Here is an 18,817-nt window from a genome sequence, read left to right on the forward strand (position 1 = left end):
TATTTTTTCACATAATATTTTATTCTACATGTTGCATTATATTTTTTATTTATATTTAAAAGTAATAAATTTTATAATTTGAAGTAACTCTATTTATAAAATTGTACCATATGCACTCTATTTTGACTTAGCTTTATAAATATTAATAATATGTCTCTCATTTTGTATTCATCTCTAACTATACAATTATACAAAATCTAACGGCAGTTATACAGGTCTCCAAATAATATAGGTGTCCACTGAACCCAACTCTAATAAAGAATATAGAATATAGATCTATATAAAAAAGTTCAAATTTTTAACTCTTAGTACTTTTTTTTCCACCAACTTGGAGGTCGGGTGTCAGGACCGTTATTTGTCCTCTAATCCTGAAGGTGACATAGTATTGTTGGGGTCCTATATATATATATATTCGCGTGTGTGTTTAGAAAAACTTAAGACGTGAAAATTATGTCCATGAATTTTCATATAGTTAAAAGATTAGAGGATAATTTGTCAAACCTTGAATTTTGGTAGCTTTGAAGGTAATTAGAGAGATTATTCCAAACACCCTAGGAAAGTGCCAACCAAGGTTGAATTTTTGATTGGCTATAAAAATGCGTGAACTTCTATTTTTGGATTGCATCTCATTCTTGAAATAATTAGGAGTTTTTGGAACTCGGCCAAACTTAGATGAACAATAGAAATATTATTATTATTAAAATTTGTGACGCACCAAGCCTTTTTAGTCCTGTCTAAAGAAAGCTACACTTGTTTTGTATATATGACTATTTATTAACATAATCATCTTTCCTAGTCAAGATTAGGACTAATGTGGAATTTTCTTCGAAACAATCTCCACCAACCTTTGTTGTGATGCTCACAATTGATGCAGCCAATCTTATATCTTCATACTCATTGCATTTTCCCCTTCAAATTGTTTGAATCTTTGGTTCCGCTTTACCGTTATTTGCATACACTTGGTAAACAATGATACCTCTGAGTAAGGTTAAAAATGTTTCACTTTTAGCATTGCTGACATTTGTACTTGTGATCTTTGTTCCTGGTTTTGCTGAACCAAACGTTACAAATTGTTCGGGTAGCCAAAAATATACCCCCAATAGCTCATATGAAAAGTATGTCAACAGTCTTCTTGATCGTTTATCACTAAAGGCTCCTGAAGACGGATATTATGAGTCTACATTTGGAAGTGGTGAGGATCAAGTATATGGTCAAGCCTTGTGCAGAGGTGATGTTACGCGAAAATCTTGTCAAGACTGTGTTGCAAATGCAAGCAGAGAGGTCATTAAACAATGTCCTCTTGATCGAGAAGCAATCTTATGGTATGAAAAATGCCAAGTTCAATATTCATTTAGCCCAAACTTTTTTGATACTTATGCTGCGAAATTTCCAGATTCAAATGACCAAGAGAAATTGGTTGTGGTCCATCGTGATCAGTATAAGGCACAGTTGATGCAGTTGATGAATAACCTTGCAAAAGAGACGTACGGTTCTAAATCTTTGTTTGCGACAAGGAAAACTAAATTTGAAAGTATGACCATATATGCACTTTTACAATGTTTAAGTAACATCACGGAAAGGTCATGCGAGACATGTTTGTACAAAGCTTTGGGAGAGCTATATGACAACTGTGGTTATCGTCAAGGCGGGACTGTTTTTAGCAGGAGTTGTAATGTGAGGTTTAGCGTCAATAAATTTTACAGAGAAACAAGTAAAGGTAAGTGAAATTGAATCCTAAGTTGGATACCTGATTAATATAATATTTTTTTGTTAAATGCCAACTGATATATTTGAAAGAGGAAACAGGTTAGATTCACTTTGTTTTCAAAATTATATTTTCCTCTTTGTCCTTAAGAAAATTGTTGCATGTTTAATTTTCATTTGCTGCTCCTATGTGCTACTGCTACCCTCATATTATTAACATTAATTGAGAAAGTATACAAGTCCAACAGGGACTGAAAGCATTTGATTTCCCTACAGGATCTTCTAAGAAGATGCTGATGGTTGTCACAATTACTACCGGATCGACTTTGGCAATCGTAGCACTGATTGGATGTTACTATTACCTTCACTCTCAGAAGATGAAAGGAAATGAAGGTAAATTTTCCTACAATACTATAAACTATTTTGGAAACAGGAACTGATTTAGCTTCTGTTATTCGCTCTGTAGACGATAATGGCAGCCAAAATATATTCTTGCATAGCATGGGTGCTTCATCCAGATTTGTGATAACAGAGGAAAGTAACATTCTCAGTGGTCAGGACTTGCCCTTTATAGAGTTGGCTATTATTAAATCAGCTACTAACAATTTTTCGGACAATCACAAGCTTGGGCAAGGTGGTTTTGGCACTGTTTACAAGGTACTATATTACATTATCCATTTGTTTTCATAAACTTGAAAACTATGAGGCATATTCCCTTCTCTGATAGTGAATTTCCTAATGGAGTTAACTTCAGGGTGTATTACCGAATGGGATGGACATTGCAGTTAAGAGGTTGTCGAGGAAGTCTTGGCAAGGAATAGAGGAGTTCAAGAATGAGATTATATTAATAGCAAAACTTCAACACAGGAACCTAGTGAGACTCCTAAGTTGCAGCATAGAGGGGGATGAGAAGCTGCTAATATATGAGTACATGACCAACAAAAGCCTGGACAGATTTATCTATGGTATGTGCTCTACGTACTGTTATAAGCAAACAACTTACATACATTATTCTGATACTATGTAAATGCAACTTCAGATGCAGATAAACGTTCTCAACTTGGATGGAATAAACGCCTTGACATAATACATGGTATTGCCAGAGGAATACTTTATCTTCATGAGGATTCCCGACTCAAAATCATTCACAGGGATATAAAGCCTAGCAATGTTTTGTTGGACCATGACATGGTTGCTAAAATATCAGATTTCGGCATGGCAAGGATTTTTGGTGAAGATGAAATCACTGGAAACACCAAAAGAATTGTTGGAACATAGTAAGTTTTCATCTCCGGTGTTTCCTTTGTAACTTGCGACAATATTTACCTTAGTTAAGAGTCCTGAGCACAGTTTTGGTTTTTAAACAGTGGATACATGGCTCCAGAATATGCAATGGGAGGACAGTTCTCGGTGAAATCTGATGTTTTCAGTTTTGGGGTAATCTTGCTTGAGATCATCAGCGGGAAAAGAAACAGTGGCTTTTACCGAACCGAGCATGCTCAGACACTCATTGCATATGTAAGAAATATTAATATTAGAAGAGTCATATTAGTCTTGTTGAATAATTTTGCTTGTTTAGTATCTAAAACTTGATCTCTGGAAATTTGATGTAGAACATTTCACACTCGATGCTAATGTTACGTGCCAAGATAAATTTTATTTGCTACTAATATTTTCTTAACAGGCATGGCAGCTGTGGAAGGAAGGAAGAGAATTGGATATTGCAGACACATTATTGGCAGAAACATGTCCTGTGTCAGAAGTTTCCAGGTGCATTCATATTGGACTTCTGTGTGTCCAGGAAGATCCGGAAGACAGACCTACGATGTCATCTGTTGTAGTTCTGTTCAGGAGTGAAACGATTGTACTACCTCAACCAGGCCAACCTGCATTCTCTGTGAGTAGAAATGCATTTGAAATAGCCCAATCTTCAACCACTGATCTCTCTTCAACTCAGTTCACTGATTCTGTTTTTTTTCCGCGTTGAGGACTCCAATTTTATCTTGCGTTGAGGACTCCCATTTTATCTTTCTTCTCATGACTCATTCTGTTATTAATATCTAGCCTTGCAATACTGTCTTTTGATTAGTTATACGAAAATGTGTAAATAGCAGAAAGAAAATATTAAATAATACCAAGCGTTTGTCAATGTGCCGTTCTACTTTTTATTCTCGAGTTAAATACCTTGTGCCGTTCTAATTTTTCTTCACTGATTTAAGTAGTTGTACTATGTACCTGTGTATATATTTGTACTACAGATGCGAAAAATCATGCAAAGCTCTAATTAATTAGGTTACTTGTCATCTAGAGGATGCAACAAATTTTCATGAGAGTTTTTTAGAAACTCATTGGAGTTTGCATTTTAATATCCCGTGTTCTAAAAATTGAAAAGCAGGCCTTGATAGGCAGATTTTGACAGTGGATAGCGCTTAAAACTCCAGTAATCAGAATTAGGACGGTAGTCTAACTATTTCAGCTGCCTATTCACCTAATAATATTTAAACCGTAGAGGTCCAGAAGATTAGCTAGCACTTAAGCTAAATTAAACATACTTGAGATGTACTTAAAACTACATGCATGTATAAACAGGTACTCAGATATGGTACTCCTAAGTCTTATAAAGCTACTATTTTTTCCTGAGCTAAAGAAAATGCCAAACTTATTACATTATGTGGGGGATAGATTCCAGTCCCAGAATATGATGCATCATCCAGGAACCCTGACATGGATTTATATGTTGAAGGATCTAACTTCATCCACTTCCCCCAAATTTCCTTACTATGAAACGACATTGAATTTAAATAATACATTTCTGTATGAAGAAATGAGATTCAGAAATGAATGTGACTGAAGCTAAAAATTTCCACAGCGATTTCATCACAGCAAAGAAACACCAGTTGCCAAATCTTTCCTATTTATTACTGAAACTTTCATCAGGATGCTTTTTATTTTGTGAGTCATAGACATGCGATCCATTTTAAATCAAGATTCATAAAACTTTTTATTTTTTCAACATTTTAATCAATTGTCCGTATCCATGATATAATTGAAACTGTCAAACTGGTTGTATTTTTAGTAAGTTAATGATTGTGGCAAAAAAAAGTTGCTGATTAAGAAGAAAACGATATCCTATCAGCTTTGATTATTCTGAATTGAAGGATGTGCTACAGGGCCGTGAAGTGAATAAACTACATTGATCAACTAATTGATGGCTGAACATCTTAATTTGAAGATGCATTAGGATTCCAAATTTCTTGGCAAAAGTCGCATTGTAATTAACATTTTCAAAGCGTGTCCCCAGTTGATACAGATGTTCAAATGACATGTTGCTTCTCCTACTTTTCAAATGTTTACTTGGAGCAATTCCAAGAGTTGCTTGAGAGGCTCCTAAAAAAGTTAATATTTAATAGGCTCTTTAGTCATAATATTTGGGATAATTCCAATAACCCTCCCCAAAAGTTTCTCTATTTGTTTCTTATTTCAGCACTTCAACTCCAAATTTGAACAGTTGTAATTTTCAAAAGCTTTCTGTTCTAATAATACTGAATCATCACCGAAATATGATAGAGTTATGATTTCTTACCATTGACAAATCTTGATGCCAGGTATTGTAAAGTATTAAGCCTTCGGTTGAGGTTGCAGCAACATCTTGACAACACTTAGCCATATACACAACAACCAAAGACCAAGTGCACAGAAGATATTTCATCCATATAGTAACATAGTAATAATTAAAGATAAAGAAAGGTAATAAAAAGGAGGAAAATATCAATAAAAGGGAGGGAAGTGCTGCAAGATTTTAGAGGGAATTTTTTGTATAATATAAAATTTATTTAGCAGGCAATGCATGCTACTCAATAATGAGGAAAAATCTAGAGTGCCTAAATTTTTAGGGAGTGATTAAAAATATGTTGGAATTAATTTTTGTTATAGTTTTTATAAAATTTGACTCAGGAGGATACATAAAGAAGTAATTTGAGTTGCTCTTCAACCTAACAATTAGCTGATCCATCTTTTTCAAGTGATAGTTAATCTAACCTCTTTATTAATAAGCTAAACCATATATAATTTGGTGCACAAAATATCAAAGTACCAAATTTTGGTACTTATGACTTTTATTCTTTAAATTTTGTTTTTAACACAAATCGACTTCTATTCTTTGTAAAAAAAATTTTCCTTTTAGTTAGTATTCATCCAATCGTCTATTTACTTCATAAAATAAAAAATATTTTTTAAATGATTTATAAATTATATTAAAAAATTATTAAGTTACATTAAATTAAGTAAAATAACTCATATTTATTTTTAATTTTAGAAAAACTATAAACTACTAGATAAACTACTAACACGAATTGACTTATACTCTCCGTAAACTTTATTTATTTATAAATTATATAAAAAATCTATTAAATTACGTTAAATTAAGTAAAATAACATATATATACTTTTATTTTGAAAAACTACTAATTATAAAGTAAACTATTAAAACGAATTGATTTCTATTCTCTGTAAACTTTATTTTCTATAGCATTATTCTAAAAATAATTAAGTAATAGCAAATGACTTTAGTAACATTTATTAACTTTTAAACTGAAAATTATTGATTTAACGATCGTATTTGTTACTGTCCACCACAACGTTTATTTACTTTTAATTAAAAATCATATTTTAATAGTAACATATTTATGGGCTGTATTTAGATTATATTAAGTAATATTAAATTAAGTTTAATAACATCTATTTACTTTTAATTTGTAAATTAAATTTTATTGATAATAAGTAATATTAAATAAACTATATTGAAAAGGCTAATTATAAGATAATTATCAAATTATACTAATTATATTAAATTATCTAAAGAACATATATTTGGTTCATAAGATAGAGATTCAATTCGTTTCACAAAAATAAAATTGATATGTTAGATTTCTATATCAAGTAAAACAATGCAAAACTAAAATTATAGTGGAAAATTTCATAACTTATACGATTCCTTTTAACCACATAACTATTTTTTGTAAGTAACAATTTAATATTTGATATTAATATATTAATTTTAATTCGTGTTTCGCACGGATTATGAATAATAATAAGCGAAACCATGTATAATTTGGTGCACAAAATACCAAAGTACCAAAGTACCAAATTTTGGTACTTACCTAACATAAGTTGACTTCTATTCTCTGTAAACTTTATTTTTAACACAAATCGACTTCTATTCTTTGTAATATTTTTTTTAGTTAGTATTCATCCAATCATTTATTTACTTTGTTAGGTCACACACACTGTAGAGGGGGTGAATACAGTGTAAAATACAATCAAATCGAACTTTAATATCTTAAGTAACAGAAAACAAACTTTATTGAAACAATAAACTATGTTACAGTATGGAACTATTACCTCTCAGTGATGAACAAATATCACGAGAGCTGCTAGGGTTACAATGAATAATCTTCTCGAATATGATAACACTTATAGTGTAAACCCTATGTATGTGTTTATATACTACACAGTTACAAGATAATCGCTAATTGATATGGAATATAATTCTGCTTCCTAAAATATATCAATCAGATATCTTTTCTTCCAAGTATTCCATTCTTCACGGAACTCCTTCTTCATGCATATCTCTTCTTATGTTTATCTCGATCTTCTTTCCTTTAATCAGCTACTGTCCTTATTTGACCGTCCTTCAGCACTTAAGTTCTGATATCCAACTTCTGATGATTATCTCCTGATAATATAAGTACTGATATCCTTAAGTCCTGACTTCCAGTATAAGTACTGATTCCCAGTTAAGTACTGATTTTTCCTGTTAAGTAAGATCTGAAAACTAAACATAAATCATATCAGCCATGACATTATCAAATATATCTAACAATCTCCCCCAACTTGTAAATTAGCATAATATACAAGTTTAACAGATATTTGATGATATCAAAAACATTAAGTACAAATGCATGAGAATTAGACTAGATAACTACAACTTACAGTCCTTAAAGCTTTACCAATATTTAACTTCTGATAACAACTTCAGTCTGTACAAATATCAGAATTTAAGCAGTTGTAGATCTTCGACTTGGCTTCATCTACTGATCTCTCTGATGTCAGGAGTTGTTCTGAGATAGTTCTTCAACAAACATCTTTCAGCATATCTAAGTTCATCAATCATCCTCCTTTTAGCATCTTTAAGCTCTGCAGTATCTTCACCAATTTGAAAGATTGCAGCCCTGAGATCATTAATCTTTGCTTTTCTTGAGCCATGTCAGAGGTTATTTTAAGAACTTTTCTTGAAGTCAGAGCAAGATCATCCTTTTCATCAGTAATTTCTTCATCCTCAGGAGGCACATAAACCTTGATAGGTTCACCAACCTTTTCTTTACCCTTGGATCTTGGATCTATCTGCGGTTGTGATTTAGCCAATGTTGCTTCAGCAATTATCCTTTCTTTTATCACAATGCCTTTGAGTTTTGGAAGTGTCTTTTTACCAGAAGCTTCAGATTTAGATGTGACTTTCTCTGATTTAAGTCTGGCTTCTTCTTCTATTAAACTCTCCAAGTCCATTCCTGGATTTTCCTGAAGAAATAACTGTCTTGACATTTCTTCATCAAGATCTAAAAGTTCATCAGAACTTATCCTTTTACCAGTAGCAGAACTAATTCTTTTCCCAGTATCAGAACTTGTCCTGTGACTTGTGATTTCAGCTTTTCTTGATGCGAAACCTCTACCTTGACTATGACCTCTACCCATTCCAGAGCTTCCTTGATCATCCTTGCCATCATCCTTTCCTTTCAGTGTTTTGTCAGGCTTGCATTTGGAATTAATTACTTTCTCCCCCTTTTTGGCATCAGCAGGTAGTAGAAGAGAGACAAGCAATTCCACTGAGCCTTGGATTTCAGTAAGTTGAGATTGCTGAGAAGCTTGATTTTTCAGAATATCATCAATCTGAGCTTGTTGTGTTTCTTGAGTCTTCTCAATATAAGCAATCCTGTCAAAGGTAGGTTGGAAGAACTTTTTCTTATCAATTTTGTGAACTTGTTCTTACTTCATTAGTTCTTCCCTTAAGAGATGTAACTCTGCATGAGTATTGGAATGAAGACCTTGTAAATGTTTAGTACTCAATGCAGTGACTCTAAGCTGTGTTTTGAAATCATCAGTATGTAACTTCTCATCAGCTTTTGTCAAATGCTCAGCCAGATTCTGTGCAGTTGGAACACAAGTGACTGAGTTCCATTCCTTAGTCCACTCCTGTCCTGCAGGAGTTTCACTCCAAGGCACTGGTGCTTCTCTGGTAACAAACTTCTTAACAAGTTCAGACTTCAGAGTAGTTTGTTGAGGAGTATGTCCTGAAGGACCTGCTGCATCAGCATCCGCATTTGGAGCAGCATCACCAGTATCTCCAGCATTTGCAGCATCAGAACTTACAGAATCAGTATCTTCTGATAAAACAACAATGTGAGTAGCAAGGGAGGCTTCAACATCTTCTAATTGCTGATCTGGTGCAAAGTTCTGATCAACAGCCATATCCTAATGCTCACCTATATTCTGATCATCAACATTTAGATGCAGAGAAGGTGTAGTAGATAACTCTGGAGTTTGAACAACATCAGTAACAGTTGTTGTTGATGGATTATTTGATGTTGGAGCTTCTAACAGACTTACTTCAGGCACAACCAAGTTTTGAACATCAATAGCAGCACTTGTGCCTGGATCAACAGGAGATACATATGGTGTGTTGACCTTTTCAGAAACAGCTTCCTGAGATGGAGTTGATGGAGAAGAAGTGACTTTAGCAAATTCCTTTTCTTGTGAGATCAGAGATTCCTGATCCCCTTCCTTAGCTGCTTCCTCTTCATCATCTGAAACTGGCCTATTTGCCCTCTATTTCTTGTATCTCTTTGTAGATTTGGATTCCTTGGGAGTTTCAGGAACTGTCATTCTTCTAAGACTCTTGAGAAGCCTAGATCCCCCAATTCCAGAATCCTTCTGAGAAGTCTCTTTCTCAGCTTCATCAATAACAGGTTCTGAAGAAGGAACCTGGTCCTCAGTATCAGATTCATCTCTCAAGGCAATCCTCCTTCTCTTTTGAGGTGTTTGAGGAACAGTCTTTGTCCTCTTTGGCTTGGAAGATGAAGGCTTCACAGTAGGTACTGAGGTTGAGGGTTGAACTGTCTGTGAAGTGGAGAGATAGGATTTGATATATTGCCCGAGGGTTGGTTGAGTAGAATGGGTGGTACGTGCTGATGGTTATTGTGGTGTTTGGGAGGTTGTTGTTGGTTGGACATCAGAATAAACAGATCTATAAGTATCAGGATCAGCATTTACTAAGATCTGTTTTACAGATTGAGGAATCTGTAAAGGTCTAACCACTGATTTCTTAGTGTCAGCATTTATCAGGTCATTAAAGTAACGTTTTGCAACCTTAAAAGGTGGAGTTGAGGAACTGACTAATTGAGGTTCATCACTACAAAAAGTATATATAAGTTGACAGAATCTAGCAAAGTACACAACATTCCTATCCTCTGTCATCCTATCCCCAATAAAACCAATTATAGCAGTTGCAAAATCAAAATGAGTTTGGTTTATAATAGCATACCCGATGTGCTGACTCATTATAGGAAGAGCATCAAAATTTGAACACTTGTTCCCAAAAGCTTTAGTGATGCAGTCGAAGAAGAAGCTCCATTCTCTTCTGATATGAGCCCGTTTCAACTGCTCAAGCTTTGCCAAACTCTGTTCATATCCCAAACTGGCCATTAACTCCTGAAGAGCTGATTCCTCTGGAATTGATAAAGTACATCCTTCTGAGAGATGTAGAGCCTTGCGTATTATACCAGGAGTGATGACATAAGAAGAATCACCCACTTCGAAAATAATACTAGGAGTACCATGTGTACCACCATTATCAAAGTGCCCAGTCCGCCAAAACGTCAGAACTTGTTGGCTTGAAAAGACTGAAGGCTGGGTCAATGCATACCCAATTTCACTATGTGTAAGAAGATCTTGCACAAAATGCAGTTCAGGTGGAGCTTCAGCATGATCAAGAATTGCAGCAAAGTTATTTGGAACAAACTTAGCTCCATCAATGATTAAATCCTTAGGTGCCATGTGAAAAATTTAGATTTAAGAGTGCCGGTTAGGTGTTTGATAAAATGTCTGTATGAAAAATCGTCAGTAGATGAGAAAGGATAAAAGTAAAGAGAGAGAGATAAAAGAGAAAAGTAAATAAAAGATTTGACAATCTTTTCTCTCTGTTACTTATACACACAAAGTAATCATTGGGACACCTGGCAAACATGCATTTTAAAGGTAGTGGAGCATACCTTGACAACTGTCATACATAGATAAGGCAAGAAGTAATGGGCACGGTAAATAAGCAATAATTACCACCCACTTGCAGTTTTTCAAGAAAAAACCGTTCCACTTACCCAGATATTCCATTAATCAAGGTGAATCAGTTTGTTAGATATATTTGATAATGTCATGGCTAATATAATTTATGTTTAGATTTTAGATCTTACTTAACAGGACAAATCAGTACTTAACTGTTGATCAGTACTTATACTGGAAGTCAGGACTTAAGGATATCAGTACTTATATTATCAGGAGATAATCATCAGAAGTTAGATATCAGAACTTAAGTGCTGAAGGATGATCAGAGAAGGACAGTAGCTGATTAAAAGAAAGAAGATCGAGATAAACATAAGAAGAGATATGCATGAAGAAGGAATTCCGTGAAGAATGGAATACTTGGAAGAAAAGATATCTGATTGATATATTTTAGGAAGCAGAATTATATTCCATATCAATTAGCAATTATCTTGTAACTGTGTAGTATATAAACACAGACATAGGGTTTACACTAAAAGTGTTAATATATTCGAGAAGATTATTCATTGTAACCCTAGCAGCTCTCGTGATATTTGATCATCACTGAGAGGTAACAGTTCCATACTGTAACAGAGTTTATTGTTTCAATAAAGTTTGTTTTCTGTTACTTAATATATTAAAGTTCGATTTGATTGTATTATACACTGTATTCACCCCCTCTATAGTGTGTGTGACCTAACAAGTGGTATCAGAGCCAATCTGTTAACACACATACAGCTAAAGATCCATACACAATCATGTCTGACACAGAAACTCCAACTAAGCCTACCAAAACTGAAGAACCTCCAAAGCCACAAATTCAAAGTCGGTATGAGACTATCAGGGTTCCCATACTGAGACCATTTGAATATCTCATATGGAAGGTAAGGATGACCATGTTCCTGGAAGCAACAGATCCAGAATACCTTGATAGAATCAAGGAAGGCCCTCACAAACCAACCAAGCTTGCAGTTGCAGTTGCAGGTGAAGCAGCAAAGACCGTACCAAAGGAGAAGAGTGATTATACTGCTGAAGATATATCATCAATTGCTAAGGATGCCAAGGTACGACACTTACTGCATAGTGCCATTGATAATGTAATGTCAAACAGGGTAATCAACTGCAAGACTGCTAAGGAGATATGGGATGCTCTGGAAACAAGGTGTCAGGGAATGGAGACAATTAAGAAGAACAGGAAGACAATACTCACTCAAGAGTATGAACACTTTGACTCAAAGACTAATGAGTCATTGAATGATTTATATGATAGATTTGTCAAACTTTTGATCATTGATTAATAAAGAGTATGATCTTGAAGATTCAAACCTTAAGTTCCTGTTAGCTCTTCCTGAATGTTGGGATTTGAAGGCAACGATAATAAGAGACAACTATAATCTTGATGAAACAACTCTTGACGAAATCTATGGTATGCTCAAGACTCATGAGCTTGAGATGGAACAAAGAAGCAAGAGGAAAGGAGGAAAGTCAAGGACAGTTGCTCTTAAGGCTGAAGAAGAATTCCCCAAAGCAGCTTTCTCAAGGAAAGACAAGGGTAAAGCTCTTATCATAAAGTCTGAAACTGAGTCATCTAGTTCTGAAAGTGATGATGACTCATATTCTGAAAGCTTGCCTGAGACTGATGCTGATGAGGAGATGATGAAGCTGTGTGCTCTTATGGTGAAAGGAATCACAAAGATTGCATACAGGAAGTTCAGGAAGGGAAAGAAGTTTTCCAGGAAAGGCATAAGTTCTGATAAGAAGAATTTCAGAAGATCTGAAGGCAGAGGAGGAAAGTCTGATAGAGGAGATTACACCAATATTAAATGCTATAACTGTGGTGAGAAAGGCCACATATCTCCTAATTGCAAGAAGGTAAAGGGTGACAAAGGCAAGGCTCTTGTCACAAAGCAGAAAAGTTGGACAGACACCTCAGACTCTGAAAGTGAGGAAAACTATGCATTGATGGCAAATGCTGATAAAGAAAGTGCTGAGAGCAGTTCTGAAGCTGCTGAAACAAAGGTACCTCAGACTACTTATGTTTTTCATACTGATGATATTAATGAGTTGAGAAGATATCTTAAAACCATGTTTGTTAGTTATAGAGATCAAACTTTAACATGTGAAAGTTTAACTTCTGAAAATCTTACATTTAAGAAAAGAAATGACTTCTTAGAAAAAGAGTTAGTCATGTTCCATCAAACTCAGAAGGATAGAGATGATGCTTTTTATGTTAGGGATGAAGTGCTAAAAATGAATGAATCTCTAAAAACTGAGTTAGAAAAGGAAAGAGAGATTATCAGGACTTGGACTAACTCTGGAAAAACAACTCAAAATTTGCTAAGTAGTGGAAACTGGAAAGAGGGCTTAGGTTATGGAGAAGATAAGAATGATAAAGGAACTGAAGAAATTAAGCCTGTTGATAAGCAAAAGCCAAAGTTAAAACCTGTTAAGTTTGTAACTGTAAAGTCTGAAAATGAGAAATCAGAAGTTACAAAGGAATTAACTTCTGACAAACTAAAACAGGAAAAGACAGCTGAAGTGAACATAGGCTTAATGACAAAGAAGCAGCTTAAGCATAAGCTGAAAGATGTTAAGAATGCAAACAAGGTAAAATTACCTAGGAAAAGTAGGAATGGAAAGGAAGGTGTGAATAAAAGCAATAATTATAAACCCGTTCCTGATGCTCCTAGGAAAACATGTCATAACTGTGGAAGTTCTAACCATCTGGCTTCTTTTTGCAGGAAGAATAAGAATATTAACTCCTTACCTTCAAAATCAGGAGTTAAGGGTCAGTCTGTTAGATACAAACCACAAAATCCTTGTTTTCATTGTGGTAGTTTATGGCATTCCATTTATACTTGTAAGGAATATCATAGCTTGTACTATGATTATTATCAAATAAAACCTTCTTTGAAGAAAGTTTCCATTGTTTCTTCTAGTGTAAATTCTGATTCAAAGTCTGATAGTGTAAGTTCTGATAAGAAAAATGTTAACATAAACTCTAATGCTAAATCCGCTGCAAATGTTAACAAAATTAATAAGGCCAATGGATCCAAGCAAGTCTGGGTCCTTAAAACTAATAATTAGTGGTCTTTATGATTGCAGGGCAACAGGAAAAATATTCTAGTTCTGGACAGTGGATGTTCAGGACATATGACTGGAAATAAGGCCCTGCTATCAGACTTTGTGGAGAAAGGTGGCCCAAGTGTTTCTTATGGAGATGGCAACATTGGAAAAATATTGGGATATGGCAATATCAATCTTGGAAATGTCATAATTAAAGAAGTAGCTCTGGTCTCAGGACTTAAACACAACCTGCTGAGTATAAGTTAAATCTGTGACAGAGGTTATCATGTTGATTTCTTTGAAGAACACTGTGAAATTGTGAGTAAATCTAAAGGCAAAGTTGTTCTGAAAGGATACAGGCATGGTAACATTTATGAAGCTAAGCTTTCAACAAGTACTGATGGTTCTGCAATCTGTCTGATGAGTAGAGCAACAATTGAAGAAAGCTGGAATTAGCACAAGAAACTCTCTCATTTAAATTTCAACAATATAAATGAACTAGTCAAGAAAGATCTTGTGAGGGGACTGCCAAAGTCAGTATTTGCTCCTGATGGCCTTTGTGATTCTTGTCAGAAGGCTAAACAAAGGAAATCCTCATTCAAGAACAAGACTGAATCATCAATTCTTGAGCCTTATCACCTACTACATGTTGATCTATTTGGTCCAGTAAATGTCATGTCTATTGCAAAGAAGAAATATGCTATGGTCATAGTGGATGAGTTCACCAGATACACATGGGTGTATTTCTTGCACACAAAAAGTGAAACTGCATCTATCTTGATTGATCATGTCAGGCAACTGGATAAATTGGTCAAAGACTCTGTGAAGATAATAAGAAGTGATAATTGTACTGAGTTCAAGAATTCGATAATGGAAGAGTTCTGCAAAAACCATGGAATAAAGCATGAATTTTCTGCTCCTGGAACTCCATAGCAAAATGGAGTTGTTGAAAGGAAGAATAGAACTCTCATTGAAGCTGCACGTACAATGCTTGAAGAAGCAAAGCTTCCAACCTATTTCTGGGCTGAAGCTGTGCAGACTGCTTGTTTTACTCAAAATGCAACACTCATTAACAAGCATGGAAAAACACCATATGAGATGGTGAAGAAAAAGAAGCCAAATCTGAAATATTTTCATGTATTTGGATGCAAGTGTTTTGTTCTCAAGACTCATCCTGAACAGCTATCAAAGTTTGATCTAAAAGCTGATGAAGGAATCTTTGTTGGATATCCACTTTCCACAAAAGCCTTCAGAGTCTATAATTTGAGAACAAAAGTGGTCATGGAATCTATCAATGTCTCTTTTGATGACAAGAAGATTACTGGTCTTGAAGATTTCATTGACCATGATCAGCTGAGATTTGAAAATGAAGACTCAAATTCTGATACTGAAAATCCTGACAGTCTAAGTCCTGATACTGTAAACTCTGATGGATTAAACTCTGATGTTATTGAAACTGTGGTGACTACGTCAAAGGAAGATGCACCTATGCAGGGGGAGCATACTCAAGATCCTACCACATCTCAAGAAACATCAGAACATGCATCTGGCTCTTCAAGTTCTGATTCGTCAAGTTCTGATAAGCCAAGTTCTGATAGTGCTGAAAATCTAAATACTGAAGAATCCAACTCAGAGAGCATAGTTTCAGGGGGAGCATCAGAAAATGAAAATGAAGATAGCATGGATCATGGGGGAGCATCCAGTTCTAGAGAAAACCTTCCATCTGCAAGGAAGTGGACAAAATCACATACACCTGATTTGATAATTGGAAATCCTGATGCAGGTGTCAGAACTAGAACAGGTACTTCAAATGAATGTGTCTACAATTCTTTTCTCTCTCAGACTGAGCCAAAGAAAGTGGAAGAAGCTCTTCAAGATGCTGATTGGGTGCAAGCAATGCAGGAAGAGTTAAATGAATTTGAAAGAAACAAAGTCTGGACCCTAGTGCCAAGACCAAAGAATAGATCTGTTGTTGGTACAAAGTGGGTATTCAGAAACAAAACTGACAGTGATGGCATAATTACAAGGAATAAGGCAAGGCTGGTTGCAAAAGGATATTCTCAACATGAGGGAATTGATTATGATGAAACATTTGCACCAGTTGCTAGGTTAGAAGCCATAAGGATATTTTTGGCTTATGCTGCTCACAAAAAGTTTACTGTCTTTCAAATGGATGTGAAAAGTGCTTTTCTCAATGGAGAATTGGAGGGGGAGGTATATGTTGAACAACCTCCAGGCTTTGTAGATACCAAACATCCAGATTATGTCTACAGGCTTGATAAAGCACTTTATGGACTTAAGCAAGCTCCTAGAGCATGGTATGAGACTTTAGCTCAGTTTCTTCTGGAAAGTGGATTCAACAGAGGAACAATAGACAAAACACTGTTCTACCTCAACCATGGAAAGGACTTACTTCTGGTTCAGATTTATGTTGATGATATCATTTTTGGGTCTACAAATGACAAACTTTGCAAGAAGTTTGCCAAACTAATGCAGTCAAGATATCAGATGAGTATGATGGGGGAACTTAGCTATTTTCTGGGCCTTCAAGTCAAGCAGAATGAAGAAGGCACTTTTATTTGTCAAACCAAGTACACCAGAAACTTGCTGAAGAAATTTGGAATGCAAGATTGTTCAGGTGCATCCACTCCTATGGCCACTGCAACAAAACTGGATAATGATACCGGTAAATCAGTAGATATTACTGACTACAGAGGTATGATTGGCTCTCTACTCTATCTAACTGCTAGTAGACCTAATATCATGTATGCTACCTGTCTTTGTGTAAGATTTCAAGCAGATCCAAGAGAACCTCACTTAACAGCTGTGAAAAGAATCTTTAAGTATCTTAAAGGAACAACTGCTCTGGGATTATGGTATTCTTGAGAATCAGATTTTAAACTAATAGGTTACTCAGATGCAGATTTTGCAGGTTGCAAAATTGACAGGAAAAGCACAAGTGGAAGCTGCCAATTTCTTGGAGGCAGATTGGTTTCTTGGTACAGCAAGAAACAAAAGTCAATTTCCACATCAACTGCAGAAGCAGAGTATATTGCTGCAGGAAGCTGTTGTGCACAGATTCTTTGGATGAAGAATCAGTTACTGGATTATGGGTTAACATATTTCAAAATCCCTATTTACTGTGATAATCAAAGTGCTATTGCTATGACAGGTAATCCAGTTCAACACTCTATGACAACGCACATCAGCATCAGGTACCACTTCATAAGGGAACATGTGGATGAAGGTACAGTGGAATTGCACTTTGTTCCAACAGATCAACAACTAGCAGATATCTTCACAAAACCAATATGTGAAGCCACTTTTACAAGATTGGTAAATGAACTTGGAATGGTCTCAGGTTCTTTTTCTAAATCTGTCTAGTTTTGTTCTGATGCATCAGACTTTATGATCAGTATTTACAGAATGTAATCTCTTTGTTTATTCTGTGCTTAATTGAAATACACGTTTAAGTACTGATTGTTGTCTGATATATGTTTCTAAACTCTGATAAGTGATATGTCTGTTCAAGTAACTATTCGATCCTATGAGGATAACTGTGCTAGATACTGACCTAGTAGTCTTCAATAAACAAATGATTCCATGTAAGAAGTAATTATTTCAGTGGAAATCTTATGACACTAGCAAATTCTGATAATTGAGCTTAGTTGAGTTTACTTTGTTTATCTTATTACTAAGTCACAAATTAGAATAATGCTACTCATCTGTTAAGTTCTGATACTAGTAAAACTGCTGATTGTACTAAGTGCTGATAAACCTCACTTATCAAAAGAAAAAGCAAAAAGATCAAAGAATAAAATCAGGTACTCCTTTGAGATCTAGAGTAAAAATGTGGAAGGGACGACCCAAGTGCATTGCTGGTATTAAGTAAATATGCATTAGAAAAGCAAATTTTCTTGGTGACTTTTCACACTCTATGATTACTGGAGAAATACTCTGATAATAGCATAAATTCTTATAAGCAGTCGTGACTCACTTACACTGAGAAGCCACTGTAAAATAGAATTTCAAAAGATGCATAAAATTAGCACAAAACAGTTGAGGTGGACTCAAGCATGAACTCATTCATCAGTAGGTTTCAGGACAATGACAGCTCTTTAGCAAAATTTTAGTTATGCCTTATTTCTAAGATGTACTGAAGTGAATCAGACTTTACTCTTTGTCTGTTATTTAGCTTAATGCACACACTAATCACTCCATCTGAATGATGAAAATTTCTGTGGTGGTCTATGTTATTTTAGATAAACAGTCATTGTGTCATTATTGCACAAATTCTGAGGACAAGCTCTGGTTGCATATTCTGATGATTAAGTTCTAAAGAGTATAACTCAGAACTTGTATAAGAACTTACTAAGATAGGCATTCCTTTTTCGAGTTAAGAAATTATGTTCTGATGACTGTTAAGTTCTGATATAAGTCTAAGTTCTGATATTACAGTCTAATGTTTTACTTGACTTATCTGTGAATAAAATTTGATAACAGTCTCAGTTAATATTTGAATATGTTGAAGTGGAAGATTAATAGTCACTATGGTTAGGGTTAATGGTATTTGTACTTGAACAGTCCACTGTTACTTGTTTCTTGTGCGCTTTAAACCATGTTTCCTCTTTCCAATGAATGTTATTGTAACGACCGAGAATTTTGCGTCGTAATTAAG

The 18,817-nt window shown here is 34.9% G+C and overlaps 1 protein-coding gene across 1 annotated transcript; it reads left to right on the forward strand.

Annotated features, from left to right (window-relative positions):
* The first annotated feature begins 807 nt into the window (after positions 1-807).
* LOC141664004 (cysteine-rich receptor-like protein kinase 15) lies at positions 808-3,876 on the forward strand. Its single transcript, XM_074469865.1, has 7 exons — positions 808-1,717; positions 1,981-2,097; positions 2,171-2,361; positions 2,459-2,669; positions 2,744-2,981; positions 3,072-3,222; positions 3,389-3,876. The coding sequence occupies exons 1-7, from the start codon at positions 970-972 to the stop codon at positions 3,689-3,691; spliced, it is 1,959 nt and encodes a 652-aa protein (XP_074325966.1). The 5' UTR covers positions 808-969; the 3' UTR covers positions 3,692-3,876.
* The last annotated feature ends 14,941 nt before the right edge of the window (positions 3,877-18,817 follow it).

The sequence above is a fragment of the Apium graveolens genome, chromosome 6 (assembly GCF_009905375.1).
Source record: "Apium graveolens cultivar Ventura chromosome 6, ASM990537v1, whole genome shotgun sequence".
Lineage (NCBI taxonomy): Eukaryota > Viridiplantae > Streptophyta > Magnoliopsida > Apiales > Apiaceae > Apium > Apium graveolens.

Excerpts from the sequence above, each read along its gene's own strand:
- LOC141664004 (XM_074469865.1), top strand. The coding sequence starts at position 970 with ATGATACCTCTGAGTAAGGTTAAAAATGTTTCACTTTTAGCATTGCTG. Across the intron at positions 2,362-2,458 it reads GTTTTGGCACTGTTTACAAG|GGTGTATTACCGAATGGGAT; the intron begins GTACTATATTAC and ends AGTTAACTTCAG. Across the intron at positions 2,670-2,743 it reads CCTGGACAGATTTATCTATG|ATGCAGATAAACGTTCTCAA; the intron begins GTATGTGCTCTA and ends ATGCAACTTCAG.